Genomic DNA, 23,820 nt, shown 5'->3' with positions numbered 1-23,820 from the left:
TAAGCAGTATTCTCCAGCAATGGCTGTGACTTGGAAGTGCAAACTTCTTAACAGAGACCCGGCTCCCTGGCAATAAGACCTGACTGCCAAAGCTGGGGCATAGAGTTCCTGCTCATCAGCTTTGCTTTTTTGTAAAATTTTCATCCACAACTCTTTTTATTTTAACAAATTTAAACAGAAAGTGGTAGAGTTTGACTGAAAAGTGGAAACTCATGAGGAGTGCCAGCTGAGATTAACTCATACACAGAATGCTCTGGCAATGGTAGGAAGTCATCTGAAAAAAATAACATATTCAGAAAATGGTTGTGGACAATATAATTTTCAACATACTGCTGATTTAGAAAATATGAAGCTAGCAAAGTGTGCTTTAGCAATCTTAATGCTTGGAGAATGTCACTCATCTAACCAAAAGATGATAAGACAAGAGCTCATTTAGCCCATTTTCTCAAGTAAGAGCCAGTAATGCTCATGGCTTGGGCACCACATGTGGTTTCTCTGCCTGGTATAGACAGTCAATGTGATCTCTAACCTCCATTCTGCCACTAACCTGCTTAATCAACCTGAGGATATCACTTCTCCATGGGGGATGGAGAGCAGCGCCAAAGATCTTTGCTCAGGTAGTACTTGATGGTGGAAACTCAGGGTCTCATCAAAGACATAGTAATTAGAATAAAGAGGAGAGTAGGTGGTACTGAAAGGATTTATGGGCATTGTATCTATACTAACTACAGTTGGGCTTCATGGGAACAGAGAGAGAACTAGGAAACTTGTCAGAGACCAACTCTCTTTCCCTCTCTCTTTACAAAAAAAAATCCATTTTATTTGAAAGACAATGAGATGAAAATATAGAGAGACCTTCCATTTCCATTCACTGGTTCACTCCCCAAAGACCTGCCAACTGCAGGGGTGAACTTAGTCTGAAGCTGGGAGCTCACAGTTCGATTTGGGTGACCCACCAGTGTGGCAGGGACACATGAGCCATGACCTGCTGCCTCCTGGGCAGTAAGTTGGAATTGGAAACATAGAACTTGAATCCAGGCACTCCAACATGGGATGCAACCATCCAAATTTGGATTATATCTGCTTCACCAAATTCTTGACCCCCAACAGTGTCTATATCTATCTCCATCTCCACATGGGTTCTCATCACCATTTCTCCCTGTAAATCTGCTCTTATATATGCTTCCTCTTGCATTCAAGTTTTCCCACTAGCTGTATGATCCAAACACATTATCTGAATTACTCTAGGGTCATAGAATTAAGCTGTTTACAGAGGGATCCAGATTTCCTATCTCTCACCATGCAGGAGAAGAAAGGAATTAGTATGATCACTGAATATTGTAGGATCCAAATGATATAATGTGCTCAGCCAGTTCCTAGAAGTGGTGGAAACTGGGTCAATGAATTATTGTCACCTGAATCCAAGAGAAAGTCATCGGAATATGAAAATGGGCACTTTGTATCTCCCTTTCTGAATTCTGCATGCCATGCCCTGTTCAAATGGGCACTTATTAAACATCCTCTCACCTGATTAGGGTTCATCTGGTGTAAGAAGCATGTTGAAGAAACAAATGCACGTGCAGGAAGAACTCAGCATGTTAAAAATGCTTGGGAGTCAAGAAAGACTCAAATGAGGCTGTTACATAGTGATACAGATTTATATTTAATACGACATGTGTGATCATGGTTGTAGATACATATTTGGTGCTTTATTTATCACAAAGCATGGGTTGCATAGTACAAATGAATACAAAAAATCAGAAGATGAATATAGTTATCTCTAATTTAAAACTATGAAATAAATGCTGGCAAATGTATCCATAGACTTTTCATTTCTCCTCGCTGTCTTCTGATAGCCAATTACAAGTTGTTTCCCAAATTCTGATACTATATAGCAAAAAACAGTACCCCAAGTTCTGGTACTGTATAGCATAAAAAGAACTTCTGGCAAGAGTTACTTCGATCACAGTCTCCACTGGCAAATTTCTCAGCATTTCTCTTTTTTAATTTTGATGCCTTAACCTCTACATTTTCCTACATAAGAAGCAAATGTTTTTAATGTGCTTATTGCAATTATAATTCAAACTATATAGAGAATATTGTAATTAAAATGATATTTAGACTCATCTATTGTAAATACTCCCTACTGCAGAGAAGAGGAAGAGAGGTAGAGAAGTGAGGTGGAAGGAAAAACATCTCAGTTAAGAGAGTAAGTAACTTGGCAAGGCTTATTAAGCTAGATATGAATGTTAAGAGGTTGATTTGTAGCTACTCTACTAGAAAAATAAGATTATTATTAAACTGTGATTTGAGGATAATAGCCTAAACAATTTTATCTATCACTCTGCTATGCATTTCTATTTAAAGCTATGCATACCTCCTCAGTTGGAAGGATTGGTCTTCTCATTTCTAGGATGGTTAACTGATCCTGGGGAAATTCTTTTTGGATAAATTTTGGTCTGGTGAAATGTGTGTTTAACACAAGAAACAGATGCTAAATTGTTAACTGAAGAGCCTTTCACCAAGCAAATGAAAAAAAAAAAAAAAACAACATCTTTGTGTAATACAGTATTCAGAAATCCAGAGAGATCTACAAGTCATTCCGTTGAGATGTACTAAGACTTTATGTCCGAAACCCACATAGAGTTGCCTAGCCCTTGGGTTTGGATGGGTGAGTGTTCTCTCTGCTTCCTGGCACATGCAATCCAAGTGGGAGAAAGAAGATCCCCTTCCCCCAGTTCTTTCTTTTCTCTAGCCAAGACTCTCCAGGACACTAACACAAAATTTTTCATTTAGCCACATTGTGAGTCAAGAGATACTTTGCAAGTCTGGAAGACGACAGCACAAAGAAGTGTGATTTCCAACCAGGCTGAGCTGCTCCCCTAGCAAGTGGATTAATTTCACAGGTCTGAGTACTTGCTCCCTCACCACTTCTCTCCTTTCTCTTCTTTCTCATGACCCACTTTCTCCCAACCCTGCCAACTTCCCAAACAACAGGGGAAGTGACCTACTAATGGGAGCAGTTTCAAGAGTAAAAATCATGTCCCTGAACTCTAACTATCCTTTCCAACGAATCTCAAACTATCAAATTTGTGATGATATAAATGGTTTTGCAAAGCATTAGAACATAATGCTTATTAATTTATCCACTGATCTGTGAATGGTCGTTTGTTTTGAAACTTCTAGATACCTAATATTCCTTTGGGGAAAATTCATAGGTTTGTCATATTCAAATGGATTTTGTACAAAGTGGAGAAAAAAACCTCACTAACCAAGTAAAATGCATAGCTTTGTAGATTCCAAAAATAAAATAGTGTTTTTTATTAAGTGCTTTCCTTTATGCATTAAAAGCTAAAATCTACTCAGAGCATAATTTATATAACAGAGTGTAGGGAAGGGGACACAAAATGTTTCCATACATTAGACTCTACTGATTTGAAAGCATAGTCTCAATTCTGCATTTCAAAAAGTGACATCTGGGAAGAAGTTATCTGTGTGTGTGTGTGTGTGTGTGTGTGTGTGTGTGTGTTTGAGAGAGAGAGAGAGAGGATGAGAAAGAAAGTGAGTGAGCAAGGGAGTGCAGGAAAGCTGTTCCCATGGATTATCACTGCTTTAACAAATGAACATGAGACAAAACTTGCTAATTTATTCTAGAGTTGCTACTCTCTTTGTCCTGGTCTATTTTAAATCTTCACTTGAGCCCAGTCCCACCTATATTAAACTCAGGTAGAAAATCTTAGGTTATGGGTCAGTCCTTGGGCTAAGCTCTCATAAGTGAGAAGCATAAACTCCTGTTTTCATTGACCACAGTTTGGTTTCACCGCCTCTACTTCCGAAGTCCACTTACAACTGTAGTTACATTTACACAAGGGAGGAAAATGCAAGCACCCCAGGGCTCTTACAGTAGGTTTCATATTTTCCCAGGCCATTTACTCAAGGGAAAGAAGAGATGAAGCGGGAAGAGGGGAAGGGAGTGATAAATAAATAGACATCACAAACTTTTTCCTGGAAGATCACCCCACATTTTCTGATTTCCCAGAATTAAAGAAATGCTATTTTCTTTGTGTTAACCTAGAAATTACTAGCAATTTAGGTTTTTTTCCTTTTCTCTTTTTGTTAAGTTTCAACATACTTTCAAAGAAATTTTCTAGGACAATTTTAATATATTTACTTTCTTATTGGGGGCTGGAATGTTTGCATTTCTTTGGATTTCAGAATTTCTTGTTTGAGTAGTTTATAGGATATGTATACTTCAAATATAAAATTATAGATGATAGGGGATAGACAATATAGATGATAGATTGGTTGATATATGATTGATTGATTGACAGATGATAGATAATACAATGTCACCCCCTGGAAGGCACTGCTTCTACATTCTTTTTGCAGCCTTCACAGCACTGTTCTCATAATTCCCTTGCCTGCCATTGACCTCCTGGATTCAGCTCACGTGAAGGTGAAGGCTCTTGTTACCCTCCCCTGACAAGTCTACTCACTTACTTAGGGTGTGCAGTCAATTTGTGAAGAGCTAGCTGGAGTCTTTGCAGAATCAATTATCTGGAGATACGTGGTATCTACTTACCTCTGTGGACACTTTCAAATATCTATGAATTTCAAATAATGTGAACAAAGTATTTGACTTTTAATTAATCTTGAAAATGTTTTGGCATTCAAAGAAAAATGAATCACCTAGATTCCAGAGTTCCTACCATTTCCGACTGCTTTAGGAAGTCAAGAACTGGCACTTTTTTGTTGTTTTTACTGATTTTGGGCACAATAGATAGATGCTGAGGGAGATGATGCCCAGAGCGTTTTCATTGTTTTTATCTGAGTTCCTTGTCAACCTAACACAAACGCATTCAATGAGAATGTTTTCACGTTTACAATTTTGATGGAGCCTAGCTGTGGACTGCTTGATGGAGGAGCTTCTTTAAAATAGGCAATAGTGACAAATCTGAGTCAATTCAGATGTCCTGCCATTGCTGGCAGCATACACAGTCATTTCAATCTGCTTACAGAAGGTGAAATGGTGAGTATTCAGGAAGGGAGCATTATCCTTTGAAATCACAAAAATGGGCAAAATCAGCACATGCCCAAAGAAGAGCAACATGGCTGCTTTGCTGCTGATATTCCTAGGAAATGGCTAAATAAATGAGCTATACATGTGGAAAACCAGGAGCATGTGAATTAAAAAGGGAAACAAAAGAAGGAAATTCGAGACTAAGCAATGTTGTCTTCTACTTAAATGTTTTGGATTTTTATTAATACTGTTTTAAAAATGTCCTCTTTCTCCTCCAATAACCCCACATCCTAACATTGACTACTTTCATACATGGTTCGGTTTGATTCTGTGTATAGCTAAGTTGTGTAAATCACTACTTTAATCAAATGTACGAAAGACAAGGAAAATTTTCTAAGACTTATAACAGTGAAACACAGAATTAAAAGTTTAAAACTATTAGAAATACCATGACTTATCCATAGTTGTGCATGAGGTGTGTCAGGAATATAAATCTGTGCTTTTCATTTTAGGTACAATTTACTAATGCATAAAGCAAAATAGTGAGGGAACATAGCATTGCAAAAGATCATATTATATTGCAAAAAGCAGAATTCCTTAAAATTTTGTCTCATTTAGAAAGCCTCTATGTATAACCACATTAATTTTTCCAAAAGTAATTTTGCATCTTGAAGGCAATTGTCATTTACAAAAACAATAATAGAGGGACTCATGGAATAATCATTTTAACCTTGACAGTATTTTTCCATTTTAGTATGCAATCCTGATATTGAATATCTCCATGAATACTTTTATTTTATATAATCAGAGTTAGAAATCTGGGGGTTTTATGTTCACAAGGATATCAAATATCTTGATAATTAAAACTTTGGCTTATACCCTAGGGCCATAGATATATTTGTTATGTAGTCCATTGTTGGTCTTAGATCATTGATTTAAAACAACTTGGTAACTTTCTTGTGGGAATAAGGGCAGGAGGTAAAAAGACACAATGAATATGAATGGTGTTTAGTTGATTTTGTATCAACACAATAAATTTGTGATTGTATCTCATTTATAATATCCAAGCTAACATGAAGATGCTCTAAGGGAAAGATTGTATTTTAAACAATGAATTTGCTTTAAAAAGTAAATAGTGGCTTCTTTAAAAATAGAGGGATGATCTCCCTTGGTCAGAAGTAAAACAACAAGTGAGATCAATCAGGCCCCTTTGAATCTGATGTTTTCACATCTGTATTCTTTTTCAGATTAGTGTAAATTGAGATTTATTTCCTAAATCCAGAGATATAATATTTCTTTGCCTTAGCATGGTTTTTCTGTGATTCAGATTGAGTTTGACAAAAGTGTGTGGAATCCAATTAACAATGGGGCAGGAAGGAGAAAGGAAGGAAGAGGAAGGAATTTGGACCCTGTGTAAGCTTCCAAGACAAGGTTGGCAAAAGAATGGGCAACATTCCTTGGGAATTTTCCTGTTTGGGTATCTGAGCAAAGCTGCTATGGGAAGATATGTAGGTTACTGGAAAACACAGGGTTATTATGGAGGAAGAAACTCACTGAGTGCCTTTCATAGCCTGACCAAATTACTACTTGATTAACTCCAGATAAAATTCAGAGCGCACGAAGCGAGGCAGGGAATCTTTCTCCATCAGAGCGTGGATTCTCTTCTGGGCCACATCGAAGCTGCTCAGGGAAGGCTCCACCAGGTTCTTCATTGTGATGTCCTTAGTGAAGTGGTCAATATTCACCTGTGGACCAGGAAACCGGGTTACTGAGTCACAGGCAGCAGGAGTTGATGAGGGGGGTGGGGGGAGGCAGAATTCCTTACTAGTAACAGATATGGAGGAAATCCCCCAAAAGTGAGAAATGTTGCGTCCATTGTATGTGAAATTGGGGATGGCAACTGATGCTCCAATAAATAAATAAATAACTCAGATTATATAATCAAATGAATGTCAGACACCCACCAGGTATCAGATGGTTCACCAGTAACTTACTCATATATATCTTATTTAATCCTGACTACATTAAGATTCTTTCCACACACACACACACACACACACATATATGCATGTATACAGAGAATTAAGTGGTTTCTTCAAGATCATAGATTCAATAACTGAATTTGAACCCAGAGATCAGATTTCGAATCCAGGTGTAATGATGCCTGTTTCGACAATCTGTACCACGCGTTTGGTTTCATGCCCAGTGGAGGGAATGGAGAGGGAAAAAGATTCTGCCCAGCAGTTCACGACCTTTAATCTGACTGCAAAGGAGCATGCACATTCGATCTTTCCTAAAACAAACCAAGAAACAATATATCTGCAGGAAAATTAATATAGCAGCTAGTGGATACTCATTTATTAAGCCTTTAGTCTGCATCAGGTGCTGGGCTGAAGCCTTTACAAGGATGAACTTACTTAATCTTACAAATCTATGAAGTTGACACCATCCTCCACATTTCTGAGTTGAGGAAACAGAGGCACGGACATGTCATATGATTCACCCAAAATCCTTAGAGGTAGACAGAGGGTTCAGAAGCCCCACGATGTATCTCCAGAACCTGAGCTTTCAATCTGTGTTGGAAGGCACTGTGTCTTCTGGGTCCTGAGTGCTGGACTGCTACATGGCACAATCCCCTGGAGCTGGCTGGCTACACCCTGAAGGAGTTTGCCTGACTGATTTGGAAGGAATATTTATACTCCCCAGTGTATGCTTTCATGACTGTCAAGGAGTCTGAGTATAAAAGATGAAGAAAGAGAATTCAAGCAAGACAATGATTTTAAATCAGAACATTAGAAAATGTGCCAGTTCTCTCCTGAACTGTTAAAGGTCCCTGGCATTGAAAATAGCTATTTGGCTCAGATAATTATGGAACAGTTGAATGTTTATCTATCATCTATCCATACATATATATACATATATATACATATACATATACATATACATATACATATATATATCTGAGAGGTAAAGGAAAAAAACAGATAGTGGGGGAGATTGAGGATTGAGAGAGAGAGAGAGAGAGAGAGAGAGAGTATCTGCTAGTTCACTTCTCAAATAACTAACAATGATTGGGGCTGGGCCAGGACTGAGCCTGCAGTCAGAAACTGGGAATTCAATCCAGGTCTCCCCCATGGTTGGCAGGGATCCAACAGCTTGAGCTATTACTCTAGGTTCTGTCAGCAAGAAGGCTGAATGAGGATCTGGGGCTGAGAAGCAGACCCTGGTACTGCAAAGTGCCACATGCCCTGCTCCTGCCATTTCATGTTAGGGTCAAAGACAAAGGCATGGCTGGGGAGTTCCAGCAAGACTGAGCTGTCTTTGAAAGCCCAGGGCGTGTGCTTCAAGCAGGCAGGGTGGAAGACCAGACTGTCAGGCTTGAGAGCAGCTTCAGAGCTGATGAAGTCCAAGGCCCGCCTGTCCTGGTGAAGACTCTAAGGTCCGACAAGATCGAGGTATCCGCCCAGAAACAGATAGTGTGGGGCAGAGGTGAGGCTGTGATATAGACTTCTGTATTCTCAATTCTATTTTTCTTCCTATTAGATGAAGATAATGCTTCTTCTTTCTCTTAAATAATTATGTATACTAAGCCAGCTAGGCAATTTTACTCCAAATGAATGCATTCCTAAAAATTATAAAAGTATCTTCTAATCTCACTTTTTAAAAGAAGCAATGTATTTAAAGCCCTCCAACACCGAGTGCCCACCAGCAAATAGCAGCTGCTTCTCTTATTGTTTTTATATGCACAGGCCTCTTCTAATGAGTCATTCTGATATATATGCATCTGTTGCTTGAGCCAGGAAAATATGATTTCATTATCTTTAAATACAGCCAAATGATAATTTGCAATGTATAAATTATCTACTTATTGAGCTACACATGATCATGTCCCTTTGTGAATCTTGATTACAATTCTTTCCACCATATCTCTCAGTCAGTTCTGGTAGTAAGGAGCTCAGGTAAATATTCAAAGGAAAAAATAAAAACCTTTAGATTCCTGGTTAAATTTGCTACATAGGTCAATACCCTTGAAATGAAATAGAAAATACTTAAGTCAGCACAAGAGTTGGAAAAATTGTAGATATACTGCAGGTGTACATCTAAGTACATACTGATAGGTGGGAAATACTTAGAATTAAGAGAACAAAGGATTAGAAAGATTTAATTGAAGACTTGTCCAGAGTCACACACCTAGGATGGTCTGGATATAGATGTTTGCACTCATTTATCTCACAAGTGTTATTGAAGTCTTATTATATGCCATCAGCAGGATTCACCTTCTCTCTGAGGCCAAGCTTAGGCTCAGTACCCTGGCCTTTCTGCATTTGGAGGGCTTATGTATATGATTATACTCCTGCACAAGCAGGCATTATTTAGAATGGAGACCAAGCCTGTTTTATTACAGCATTGCAATTGATGGCTAGAATTTAATTGATCTAAAATCTCATTTAGAGAGAGTTTTATTTTGAAATTCTATTTTTCAAATATCCTATTTTTATAATTGCTAAGGATGTTTTAATAAGGAACATTGAGAACAATGCTTTCCTAAACTCAGAGCAACTAATAAGTGGATGGGTCTCCATTCTGCAGATATTTCAACAAATCCTAGAATCCAGCAAGAAGGAGGAAGGTAGGTTAGGAATAGGAATTCACATGAAATAGGACATGCGTGTCCGACTTAATACTAAATTAATATCCTTGTTAACATATCCAGGAGAAACGCAAAAGAAAGGGTTGCTAATCACAATGGCATCAAAAATAGGGAAAAGCTAACATGTGCTTGGGCTGGGAGATTAAGAAGTACAAGGGAAAATCTGTAGATAATTCTGAAATTAATGTCCATAGCAAGACTAAACCTAGTTCCACTTTATGACCTTTTCATTTTCTCAACTTTGACCCCAAGCACCTGCACACTCTTATACTCCTAATCTCTGGCCTGTGAGTCCTGATGGGAACATATTTGTTGGTATCAAGGTATATAACATTCACTAAAATATATTTACTCTTTCAAAAAGGTTAATGAGGGATAATTCTCAACCAAAGGAAGAAATGGTAGAAATCCAGGAGTCTAGCACACCTGTGGGAGAAGAGGTAGTGGGAATTCTCTCCTCTCTACGTATCTTCAGTAGATCAATGCCTACCCACAAGGTTTCCTCAGACCACACTTGTGCTTGACTGCAAACCTTGATGAAACATACAGTGTTCAGATCAGATTAAGGGGAACAATGTGTAACTAAGGTGCCTTGGCCAGACATGGTGAACACATCCGGCTATGACTCTCCCAACTGCTACAATTTGGTTTCAAAAATGTCCAAGAAATGAGCTTATAATGCTCTCCAAATCTTTTTGAAGTCAACACATCTGGCCTTTAGTAGTCTCTCAGTGGTATATTGGTTTTAAATATCCCTAGTATTGCTATCGTGTAATATTTTATTTTCATGAGTAGATGTCCTGTTGCCCCAACTAAACTGTAAATGGCAGAGACTAGAATGAGGGGGAATGCAGGTTAGAAGAGAGTAGAGGGGACAAGCAGTGTGCCATAGTGGGCTAAGCCACCGTCTGTGATGCCGGTATCTCACATGGTGCTGATTCAACTCTGGGCTGCTCCACTTCTGTGGCAGATCCCTGCTAATGTGCCTGGGAAAGCAGTGAAGGATGACTCAAGTCCTTTGGTCCCTGCCTCCAACATGGGAGACACAGATGGAGTTCCAGGCTCCTGGCTTTGGGTCGGCCCAGACCTGGCTATTGCAGCCATTTAGGAAGTATCAGCAGATGGAAGATCTCTCTCTGTCTCTCTTCCCCTTTCTCTCTTTCTCTTTCTCTGTCTCTCTTTCTCTCTAATTCTTCCTTTCAAATAAATAAATATATCTTTAAAAGAGAGAGAGAGAGAGAGAAAGGTCTTCCTTCCATTGGTTCACTCCCCAAATGGCTGCCACGGCAAATGGCTGCCATGGCCGGCACCGTGCCGATCCGAAGCCAGGAGCCAGGTGCTTCCTCTTGGTCTCCCATGCGGGTGCAGGGCCCAGGTACTTGGGCCATCCTTCACTGCCCTTCCAGGCCACAACAGAGAGCTGGACTGGAAGAGGATCAACTGGGACTAGAATCCAGCGCCCATATGGGATGCCGCTGCCGCAGGCGGGGGATTAACCAAGTGAGCCACAGCGCCGGCCCCTCAAATGCTTACTTTTCCTCCAGATTTATCAAGCTGACCCTCGGTTCACCACACCCACCCACCCACCAGAACCAACCTCTTTAGGGGCCTCCGTTTGGATGAATTCCTCATAAATCTGTTTTGCCTTCTCTGCCATCTTGGCAGGGGACTTGATCTTCTTGTACTCCTCACAAGCAATCCAGAACTCAAGGTTTTCCTCACTGAATTCGGACTTCAGGAAACTTTTGAAACTGGCAAGTCCATCTAGCAAGGAAAAAAGGCAATTGAGGAAATGTGCTAACTTATGTAACAAATACTACACCCACTGTACAGCCTCAGCTTACTTACTATACAAGTATATCTCAGTTATTCACTTACAAACCTGTGAACTCATTTCACCTTCATTACAAACCTAAGAGGCAGGTTAATATTGATATCCCATATTGTAAATGAGATCAGAGAGGTCAGAGACTTGCCCATATATTACCAACTGGTGTCAGAGCTGGGATTCAAACCCAGGCAGTCTGACTCAAGAGCCCATGCTTTTATCCATCATCCTAAACTGCTTCTCAACAGAGGTATGATTCAGCTTCTTGGAACAGAAGCTTTCCAGGAATGGCTGCCTGATTTACTGCACCTGCACAGAGAGGAAAACACAGGCTAGCACAAATGTCATGTTCATGAGAGAACAGGAAAAGACTTACCAATGTCGACCTATGGCAGACTTAGTTAACTTTATTCATGACTGCATTCCCCTTACCCCTTAGTTCTGGTGGAGGAGGGACAGGAGAGAGATGTGGGGAAATGGCAGAGACTCCAGAGCTGCAGCCCTGCTTGTCATTAAGAATCAGAGATCCTGGCCTGGGCAGAGGGTTTGCTGCATTGTCTTTTTTTTTTTTCCCCACAGATAGAGATAGACAGTGAGAGAGAGAGAGAGAGAGAGAGAGAGAAAGGTCTTCCTTCTGCTGGTTCACCCCCCAAATGGCCGCTATGGCTGGCGCTGCGCCGATCTGAAGCCAGGAGCCAGGTGCTTCCTCCTGGTCTCCCACGTGGGTACAGGGCCCAAGCACTTGGGCCATCCTCCACTGCCTTCCCGGCACACCGGGATTAGAACCCGGTGTGCCGGCGCCACAGGCCGAGGATTAGCCAAGTGAGCCACGGCGGCGCCAGCTGCCACATTGTCTTTTAAAACACCTGAATATATTTAGGTGATGAATGCTTACCTAGTTATGTGTCAAGGAACGCTACTCACACCAACTACTGAAGAGGGAAATACACATTTAAAACTTGCATTGTCTGTGTACGCAGTAGTGACATCAAGGATCACGCACACATTCCAAACAGGTGTTTTTATTTTTCTTCTATGGGTGATTTTTGAACAACTACTATGTTTCAGGCACTATGAAAAGGAAAACAGATGGTTCTGTCCTGATGGAGCTTATGGATTCTGAGGGAAGTAGAGAGAAAATGAAGAGACACACAGAAGATTTACAAATACACAAAGAAGAGAAAACTATTTGAAAGACAGTCATAGATTCATTGGGGAAGAGGGAGTCCTATCTTCATTTTAGGCTTGAGGAGAGTGAGGAAGTAACATTCAACTTGAGACCTGAAGGGGGAGTAGGAAGGCATTAATGAAATCAGCATATGAGGGTGCTTGCTATGTACATCAGCTGCACACCAGGGTTTTTTTTTTTAATTTACTTATTTATTAACTTGAAAGGCTGAGACACAGAAGCAGAGAAACAGAGAGGTCTCCCATCTGCTGGTTCACTCCCCAGTTGGCCACAATGGCCAGAGCTGTGCCGATCGGAAGCGAGGAGCTTCCTCCACATCTCCCATGTAGGTGCAAGGGTCCAAGGACTTGGGCCATCTTCTACTGCTTTCCCAGGCCTTGGCAGAGAGCTGGATTGGAAGAGGAGCAGCCGGGACTTGTAGCAGCACTCATATGGGATGCCGGCACTGCAGGCAGCAGCTTTACCTGCTATGCCACAGCGCTGGTCCCTGCACATCAGTTTTTAGAACATCAGATTTACTACAACTGTTGTGATTCTGTTTTCCGTGTGTTATTGCTCACGCATAGAAACTTCAGTTAATAGAATAGCTAACGGTAATCGGTAGGAGTGAAATTAACATTTTGAGACTCAATGATTACATCCCTTGCCTCAACTGTTGAGGGACAGCGTGTTTTTCTTCATGCCATTTGTTGAACTCTTTACTTAGCCTAGAGTTAATTTTTTGTCATTATTCTTATTAATTTGTTTTTAAAAGTTTTGATTAGCATGAGATAATTTTGGGGTACAGTGTGACATTTCAACTGATATGCACAGCGTAATCCAAAAACCATCCTAGGCGATTGGCCCTTCATTTTTTTCATTGTGAGCCATCATTACTCCACTCTCCTGTGGAACACCAGAACCCATTGCTTGCACCCAAGTACAGTGCTGACTGCCTCTGAATGAAGTTAGAAGGAACATCCAGATAGCCTTGGCTTGCTTCTTCCCCTTAAGGTAATCTACTTCTCCATTTTTTTTTCTTCTCTTTTAAAATTTTATTTTAGTTACACAACTTTCATATAAGGTTAATCTTATGAGTATAAAGCAAACTGAAAATAGATCTTTGTAAAAATTAAGAATGAGAATAGGAGTGGGAGGAGGAAAAGGGGGAAGGTTGCAGTGAGAAGTATTACTATGCTTCCTGAATATGTATATAGGAAATACATGAAATCTGTATACATTAAATAAAATTTTAAAAAGGAAACTTCAGTTAATCATTTTAAGAAACAGAGCCAGTGTTGTGGCATAGCGGGTAAAACAGGTGCCTGTAGTGCTGCCATCCCATATGAGTGCCTGTTTGAGTTCCTGCTGCCCTACTTCCAATCCAGCTCCTACTAACATGACTAGGAAAGTAGCAGAAGATGGTCCAAGTGCTTGGGCCCCTGCACCCACGTGGGAGACCCAGAAGAAGCTTTTAGCTTCTGGCTTGAGATCAGTCCAGCCCTGGCTGTTGTGGCTATTTGGGGAGTAAACCAGAGGCTCGAAAATGGATCTCTTTCTCTCTCTCTCTCTCTCTCCCCCCACCCCACTCTGTGTGTGTGTGTATGTGCCCCTGCCTCTCCTTTTCTGTAACTCTTTCAAAAAAAATCTTAAAAAATAATAATAATCTTACAAAGCATATATATAATTTGTATACATATTATATATATGTATATATATAAAATATGAAGATTCTTGGGCTGATCCTTTTTTTTTTTTCTTTTCTACTCTTCTAGAACTGACTCTCTGAAGTGTGGATGAGTAAAAAGACTTTGAAGATAAATAAAAGGAAATACCTTAATCTACACTATTTTCCTGCTATTTAATACTGACCATATACATCTTTTTATACCAAAACCCTAACAAATGTGCATTAATATGGAGATAATCCACATCAGTCATCTAAGGAAAGAAAGGATTTGTAAAGGGAGGAGAGAGAACAAGTAGTTTTCCACAGGCTGCATCAAAATCACAGGCCTCCCCTCAGTAACAGTGCTGGCTGGCCACTTTGCCTCCCGCGGCAGAAGACAGGACTGGCTGTCACCTGGATATAAGGGCTTCGTTTCCCTCTGAATTGCTCCCACCAGGAGACACTTCTGCAATATATTAAGTTCTGCTTAGGGAACATATTCATGTTCTGAATTCATTTTCTTTGACCTAATTTCAATCTATTTCTGTTTTTCTTGAACATTTCTCCCTGAGCCTTTTTACAGACAAACTTTTCATCATTGGTCATTGCCTGATATCTGGATTTCATGCAACAGGCACAAAACATATGTAAAGATTAAATTGGGTATATGCCTTCCGTTTTCAATTTACCCTCTATACTTTTTTATTTATTTTATGCTCTTCATGGTACCCTGCAATAATATTTAATTCTGGAGAAAAACAATGGCCAAGTGATAATTAGCTTAGATTAAGGTTACCATGGCTCAGGATACAAATGAGACAATTCATAATTTAATCTAATTTAATCTTCTTTCCTTGCATTTTTACCCTAAAAACATTTCAATTGATCAACAACTAAAAACATATCTCGGAACAATGATAAGCCTGATAAGCAATTATCTCTAGAAGACTGAGTGGAGGACTGCTTATGGAGGGGGGTGCAGTATTGTGCTGCATCAGGTTAAGCCCGCACTTACAATGCTGACATCCATGCACTTCTGATCCAGCTCCCTGCTAATATGCTTGGGAAATCAGCAGAAGATGGCCCAAATGCTTGGGCCCCTGCCATCCCTGTAGGAGACCTGGATGGAGTTCCAGGCTTCCACTTGGCCCAGCTCCAGCCTTTGAGGACATTTTGGGTGTGAATCAGCAGATGGAAGATCTCTGTCTCACTTTTTCTCTCTTGTGCTGTCTGTAACTCTGCCTTTCCAATAAACAAATAAAGATTTTTTAAAAAATTTATTTGACAGATAGAGTTAGACAGTGAGAGAGAGAGGCAGAGAGAAAGGTCTTCCTTCCGCTGGTTCACCCCTCCAAATGGCCACTACAGACGAAGCTACGGGGATCCGAAAAATAAAGATTTTTTTTTTAAAATTGATAATATGGACCTGGATAAAATCAGCTATAACTTATTTTTCTTGCTACCCATATTTCTACTCTATTTCTAGCACTATCTGTCATAACTTGATGAGGCAGGAATCAACATATATGTTCGAAAAAGAAATAAGGTCAATTTTTCTTTCTGTTATGGTTAAAGTTTTCATTGTTTCTTAACCAAAATGTATCAGGCAGTCCCTGTTGAAATGGAAAAATTCTCAGGCCCTTTCTAGTTGCTAGGAGGTGAATCCTTTGGGTTCTCATACAGCTGGCTTGAAGACTGTAGAGGAAGAAATAATTCCACAGAGCAATTGCTTGGAAAATGTATTCTCATTAGCCCCATATTCCTACAATCTGCGCAATACCCTGAATCACTCATGCTGTATCTTCATAAAATATAATGGTAAAATCCTAGTCCTCCAAGCATTACTTATGATATGAGGACTTGTGCCAATATTCCACAACAATATTAGCATTTCCTACCTATCTAGGTCATGATCTTGGAAAACAACTTCCCAGCAGTACAGTGAGCCCATTTCCTGGGAACTGGTTTCATCAATCTCATTGAATTCCACACTATTATTTCAGGGCTTTTTTTTAATGTATACTTTTTAAGCCAAGACTCATAACATTACTTCATTGGTCTGAATGATTTTTTTTATTTTTTTTTATTTTATTTATTTATTTATTTATTTATTTTATTTTTGACAGGCAGAGTGGACAGTGAGAGAGAGAGACAGAGAGAAAGGTCTTCCTTTTGCCGTTGGTTCACCCTCCAATGGCCGCCGCGGCCGGCGCGCTGCGGCCGGCGCACCGCTCTGATCCGATGGCAGGAGCCAGGAGCCAGGTGCTTTTCCTGGTCTCCCATGGGGTGCAGGGCCCAAGCACCTGGGCCATCCTCCACTGCACTCCCTGGCCACAGCAGAGGGCTGGCCTGGAAGAGGGGCAACCGGGACAGAATCCGGCGCCCCGACCGGGACTAGAACCCGGTGTGCCGGCGCCGCTAGGCGGAGGATTAGCCTAGTGAGCCGTGGCGCCGGCCTTGAATGATTTTTTTTAAAGACTTATTTATTTATTTGAAAAGTAGATTTAGAGAGTGAGAGAGAGAGAGAGAGATCTTCTATCTGCTGGTTCACTCCCCAGATGGCCACAACAGCTGGGCCTGGGCCAGGCTGAAGCCAGGAGCTTCCTCTGGGTCTTCTACGTGGGTGCAGGGGTCCAAGCGTTGGGCTATCCTCCACTGCTTTCCCAGGTGCATGAACAGGGAGATGGATTGGAAGTGAAGCAGCCAAGACTTGAACCTGTGTTCAAATGGGATGCTGGCATTGTAGGCACCAGCCCAACTTGCTATGCCACAGCATGGGGTCCCGAGTGATGTTTAAAACCATTCTTTCTCTACCCTGGCTTTTGAGCATGCTCTGTGCTTCACTGGGATCCCCTCAAACTACTCTGGAGTCACTTTCTCCTCCTTAGCCTCTGCTCTTCTATGGCTCCATCACTCAGAGACCTTCTTGATTGACTTCCCATTACTCCTTAGAAGGTCCTGTTGGGTGAAAGCCAGAGGACAGGGCAATTGCCTATTAAGGGCAAATGTCTCTATTCTGCAAAGAGCATACATTTCTCCTTTGCCCTACCCCAGTTCTGCTCATCACACACCCAGAAGAGCGCCGGCACATATCTGTCATGAATCACCATGTTCTTCTCTGCTAAGCCTGTATGAAGCCCCAGAATACCTTTCAACATACATTTACAGGCATCTACTACTTAGAAGGCAGAGGAAACTCACCTGATCCTCTGTCCTTGTAGAAATACTCGGGTCATGACCCTCATTGTAATCCTGGAGCTGGCTCTATTGCATGGTATCCTTTTTAACATCCGTGTAAAATATAAGAAAATATCAAAAAATTTATAAGGGCTGGCATTGAGGCTATAGTGGGTGGAGCTACTGCCTGCAGCACCAGCATCTCGTGACATCCCATATGGGAGCCAGTTTGTATCCTGGCTGCTCCAATTGCAATCCAACTCCCTGGTAATGGCCTGGGAAAGGCAGTGGAAGGTGGCTCAGGTGTTGGGCCCCTGCCACCTCCATGGGAGACCTGGGTGAAGCTCCTGGCTCCTGGCTTTGTCCTGGCTAAGCCCTAACTGTGGAGGTTATTTGGGGAGTGAATCAACGGATAGAAGATCTCCCTCTATATGTCTCTACATCTCTCTCTCTATAAATCTGACTTTCAAATAAATAGATAAATCTTTTCAAAAATTTGTAGTAGCATGAAATTAAAAGATAAGTTTATTTTGGTGCAAAACACAATTTTATAAATCCATGCACAGTTTTTCATAAAACGCAGTTCCTATGAACTTTTTTAAAAAAGATTTTATTTATTTCTTTGAGAGGTGGAGTTACAGATAGAGAGAGACAGACAGGCCGAAAGGTCTTCCATCCACTGGCTCACTCCCCAAATGGCCTCAATGGCTGGAGCTGAGCTGATCGGAATCCAAGAGTCAGGAGCTTCATCTGGGTCTCCCACGTGGGAGCAGAGGTCCAAGCACTTGAACCATCTTCTACTGCTTTCCCAGGCCTAAAGCAGAGAGCTAGATTGGAAGAGAAGCATCCAGGATACGTACCAGCACTGCAGGCCAAGGCTTAGTCTACTATACTGCAGTGCCAGCCCCACTATAAACTATTTGAAGACCTTTCACAGAGTGGCAGCCCTAACATGAGAACATTATGAAACCACTTTGAAAATAAAGGGAATAATAGGGGCTGGTGTTGTAGAGTAGCTGGTAGAGCTGCAGCTTGTGATGCCGGTATCCCCTGTGGGCTCCGGTTGGAGTCCCACTGTCCCACCTCTGATCAATGCTCACTAATAATAGCCTGGGAAAAACAGCAGCAGATGGCCCAAGTGTTTGTGCCCTTGCCATCCACGTGGGAGAACTGGATGAAGCTCGTGGCTGCCGGCTTCAGCCTGGTACACCACTGGCCATTGAAGTCATTTGAAGAGTGAACCAGAGGATGGAAAAACTCTCTCTGTGTGTCTCTCCCTCTCTCTCAGTAACGCTGACATTCAAATAAATAAATTAACAAACAAAAAAAACCAAACTCAATAAAGAATATTAGACAAATCTAAATCAATTTGGTATAAAAATATAGTGAAAACCAGACTAGCGTGAATCTCTTCAACCAGTGTTTGAGGGTGGAGAACATGAAATGACTTTGTTAGTTGAAGAGCATCATTATATAACTTGCTGATTCAAAGCACAAGGTCTAGAGCTAAAACTGCTTGGGGAGATTCCTAGCACAGCATGTTACTGCAATGTTTGAGCAAGTTATCTAACTTCTCTCAGCCTCTGTAGCCCCATCTGTCAAATAGGAATAAAAATGCAACGTACCTTATAGGATTGTGTTAAAGATTAAATAATTCATATAAAGCTTCAGCATGTTGCCAAACAAAACCTAATTATCACTTTGTAGCTCAGTACATGCTATCATCACTATTATTCATAACAACTTTTAAATCATCTTTGTTGTCATTCAAAATCCAATTCAAGTGCTCCTCCATCTGCAAGGTAGTCCCTACCTACAATGAACTACTTGTTCTTGAGCATCTTTTTTCTTCTTTAAAAAAAATCACTTTGCATTTTGTTGGGATTTTTTTCTTCAATAGCTATATTTTTCATGAAGCTATTAATTCTTTGAATTCAAAGTCTAAGTTGCATTTATCTTTGCCTTCCTTTTACATCCTACCTCCTAGCCTCAATCTCTATACACATTTTTATATAGAGATTTCCACTGAATTAAATAAACTACATTAAGGGAAATCTTTCCTTTCAAGTCCCAAACTGAATAACGCAAACCATAAAAAAAAAAGTTAATTGGGGCCTGCACTGTGGAACAGTGGGTAAAGCCACTGCCTGTAGTGCCGGCATCTCATATGGGGGTCAGTTTGAGACCCGACTGCTCCACTTCAGATCCAGCTCTCTGCTATGGCCTGGGAAAGCAGCAGAAATTGGATCAAGTCCTTGGGCCCCTCCACCCACATTGGAGACCTGGAAGAAGCTCCTGGTTCCTGGCTTCTGATCAGCGCAGCTCCGGCAGTTGTGACCAATTGGGGAATAAACCAGAAGACGGAAGACCTCTCTCTCTCTCTCTCTGCCTCTTCTTCTCTCTCTGAGTAACTCTGACTTTCAAATAAATAAATAAATTTAAAAAAAATGTTAATCTACCAGCTTTTCCATTGCTGTGTATTTTATTTCATGGGCATATTATATATCCTCTCTGCATCTCATTTTTCTTTTTGAAAACATAGGAATTGCTATTGTATTTAAGTCCTAAAATTATTTCAATCTTCAAATGAACTAATTTATGCAAAGTGCTTTGGATAATGCTTGTCCTATGATAATAATTGTTAGTTATTGCTTTCCTAAGTATTGTAATTGTCTTAAAGGAAATTGCAGTTTCCAGGGAGGAAAACATTGTTAAATGTGAGCCAGTAAAGAGAAGAAAAAATTTGGAAACCAAGGAGATAGAAGCAAAAAGAGAATGCAAAGATGGAAACTAAACCATGGGCCTGGATCCAGGCTACTCCACTCCCCATGGAAGAGTTCTAACCTCAAGTGTTTTCAAGGAAATGTGCTGACCTTTCAGGACTTCTGGGAAAGGGGATCCTTATAAACTCTTGTTACTCTTGGACTGTGTTTCATTTTCCTCTACTCTTTTTCTGAAAAGATTTATTTATTTATTTGAAAGTCAGACTTACACAGAAGGAGAGGCAAAGAGAGGCAGAGAGAAGGAGAGAGGGAGAGAGAGGGAGAGAGAAAGAGATGTCTTCCATCTGATGGTTCTCTCCCTAAATGGCTGCAACAGCCAGAGCTGTGCCAATCCGAAGCCAGGAGACAGGAGCTTCCTTTACATCTCCCACATGGATTCAGAGGCCCAAGGACTTGGGTCATCTTCTACTGCTTTTCCAGGCCATAGCAGAGAGCTGGATTAGAAATGGAGCAGCCAGGACTTGAACCAGTGCCCATATGGGATGCCGGCACTGCAGGCGGCAGCTTTATCCACTATGCCACAGTGCTGGCCCCTCCTCTATGCTTAACAATGGTTGAGTCTTGGAATTCTTTAATGCTTCTGTCTTATAAATTCCTGTGTGCAATTTATTTTTGTGTTTAAACAATACTACATTGAACATGTACCCCGTGGACCTACTAAATGAGCACAGAGAGTGCTCCCTATATTTTCTTACATGCAAAATGTGTAAGAAGTTGATAAAACAGGTAAGAAGTACTTTCAAAACAGAGTCAAATATATTGGGTGATTAAAAATTATTTTTAAAATGAGGAAAAGTAACAGATTAGCAAAGAAGATGTATTTGGAGAGTAACTGCCTTGTGTTTTTAGAGGCTTGATACCATTATTTCATGTCTACTCAAGAAAACTTAAGGAAAAGGTGGATTTAAGGATTACTTGTGGAACTGTATCAACTGTAAGAGTCAATATTCTACATTAGAGCAAGAAAAGGCCAAATGTTGCTTATAAGTCAACAAAAATGTCATTCCTAAAGTTTAAATGGTTTAAATTTACCAAATCAAACATGGAAGAAGAGATTTGAAGGGTTTTTGGATTTATTTTATATATTTGAAAGAATGACAGAGGAGCCAGAGAAAGATCTTCCAGTTCCTGATTTACTTCCCAAATGCCACATTGGCCCTGGGCTGAACCAGGAGCCAGGAACTCAATCCAAGTTTTTCATGTGCATGGCAAGAGCCCAAGCACTTGTGCCATCTTCCACTGCTTTCTTGGAAGCAGAACAGCCAGGACTCAAACCAGCACTCCAATGTGGGATGCTAGCAATGCAAGTGACAATTTAACCTGCTGTGCCACAATGCCAGCCCCTTGATTTGAACTATTAAATGCATATAATGCTCAAATACAATACATCTTTCTTCATTACTTGTTTTACATTTAATTACAGCTAATATTAGGTATTTTCTGATTTATAGACTATTAGTTTGAACTGATTTAAATAAGAACATCTCATAAGAAGTAGCCAGTTACTATACAATTATTCATGATACGGACAATAGCTGGGGTTTGGGGGAACTGTTGGAATCTTGTTTCTTCAGCTTGAAGATTCTGGGATAGAATTTTTTGGGTTCAGCTATTATTCCACATATTCTTCTCTAGGAACAGAGAGATGGAGAAAGCAGAAACAGAGTGGCAAAAGAGATCACATAGAAAAGAGGCAGAGGCAGAGTGAGGGCTATGGAAAGATAAAGAAGAGATAGAAAGACAGTAAGAACAGAGAAATAGAGGGGGGAGACTGTCATATTGACCCATGGTTTTACCTCCCTTGGGGGGTGCCTTGCCTTGGTTTCTCTGCAATCTCTACACCTAGCCCATCCTTGTCTTTTATACTTGGCCAGTTTGATCGGAAATGTGTCTTTCAAGAAAAGAACTAACTAGAGTGGTTATCTAAAGCTTTTCTATTCATTGCTTTAGAGAAATCAATTGTCCAAATATACATTAATTACTTAAGAGGATAATTATGTGGAACTCAGAATTCTACACATATACAAAAACATATTTACAAATACACATATACTCACCTTATACAAATATATAAACAAATATAAAGTTATAATATACATTACATACTATTAAATAAAATATTATGACTCTTACTTAAACATATATATGACAAACACAAACACAAAGATATCCATATAGATGAATGATCTTCAAAAGTTCATGGAGAGGCTGGCATTTGGCACAGCAGTTAAGAACCTATTTGGAACACCCACATCCAGTATCAGAAAAACGTGTGAGTTCAAGACCTTGCTCCACCTATAATAGTTTCCTGCTAATACACACCCTGGGGAGGCAACAAATGATGGCTCAAGTAGTTGAGTTACTTTCAACCATGTGGGAGACCAGGATTGTGTTCCAAGTTCCTGGCCTTGGCCTGACCCAGCCCTGGCTGTTGAAGCATTATAGGACTGAACCATTGGTTCGCTATCTCTGTTTCAGTCTGTTTTTCTCTCCCATTCCAATAAACAAAATTAAATAATAAAATTACGAAAAGTTCCTGGAATTGTAAAATGTGGAAGAAATACATGGATTTCAGAAGTTTTTTACACTAAAATAAAAATCTTTTAATTTTATTTTCCATGAACTTTTTAAAGCCTCCTCCTGTTTTCCTCTCTGTGAGAATCTCCAGCCTCAAGGTAACAACAGGGCAATCATCAGCTTGCAAGCCGAAAGACTGAAGTCCTTCAACCAATGCTAATTTAGGGTTAGCACTAACTGCCTGCAGCTGAACTCCTCTTCCCTCTAGTTTTCCTTTCCTAGGAGCTCTCTGTTCCCTAAAAAGCCTGAAACATAACAGCACATGGCTCCAAACACTATTATGACTGAAAAAGATTGTATCTGGCACATGGATATTTATCCACCTCTTTAATGGCTTTGAAAACATGAAAGTAGCTCTGTTAACTCAGATTTCTTGTCAGTAGCAATAAATACCCATACCCAGAGTAGTTAGCATCTGTAATTTTTCAATATGTCATCTGTCAAACTGCTTTGGCGCCAAGACTACTAGGGTAAAACAATAAATCAATTGATAAACATAAATATTTTTCCTCTAGGTGACTTCATGGAATTTCTAGCCCCAGCAAGCAAAATTAATTACTTAATTCAAGAAATGTTTATTGAATATATATGTATCAGGACAAGGAACTCTGTTTAGAGTACAAGAAGTAAAAAGAGAGTCAGAAATGAGTAAGGTTGCATGAAAGATCTCTTGTGAGTGAGCTCCCAGTGGAAAGAGGTACCTCTCTCTGAAGGGAGGAGAGAACTTCCACTTTAAGGCCCTGTGTAAAGACTGACGGAGTTTGTGGACTCAAGAGGCTTCCATAGCCTTAGCAGCTCACGCCAAAAGCCTCAGGTAATCACTGACGTCATAAATAAGAGTGTCAATTGTTAAATCAACAACAGGAGTCACTGTGCACTTACTCCCCATGTAGGACCTCTGTCCTTAATGTGTTGTACTATGAGAATCAACAGTAAAACTAGTCTTC

At 40.3% G+C, this 23,820-nt stretch overlaps 1 protein-coding gene across 1 annotated transcript in view; it reads right to left on the bottom strand.

The window, feature by feature from the left end:
- Positions 1-1,642: 1,642 nt before the first annotated feature.
- RGS5 (regulator of G protein signaling 5) overlaps positions 1,643-23,820 on the bottom strand; it is a 69,121-nt gene continuing 46,943 nt past the window's right edge. The window contains exons 4-5 of the mRNA XM_089299656.1: positions 11,269-11,435; positions 1,643-6,765 (exon numbers count right to left, since the gene is read on the bottom strand). Of these exons, the coding sequence (XP_089155782.1) occupies positions 6,604-6,765; positions 11,269-11,435 (329 nt within the window). The 3' untranslated portion in view covers positions 1,643-6,603. The remainder of the gene's footprint in view (positions 6,766-11,268; positions 11,436-23,820) is intronic.

Source organism: Oryctolagus cuniculus, chromosome 7 (assembly GCF_051225735.1).
Source record: "Oryctolagus cuniculus isolate XC-2025 breed Fujian yellow rabbit chromosome 7, ASM5122573v1, whole genome shotgun sequence".
NCBI lineage: Eukaryota > Metazoa > Chordata > Mammalia > Lagomorpha > Leporidae > Oryctolagus > Oryctolagus cuniculus.
The sequence above is the reverse complement of the archived record's forward strand: the minus strand, read 5'-3'. Positions and strand labels throughout refer to the sequence as shown.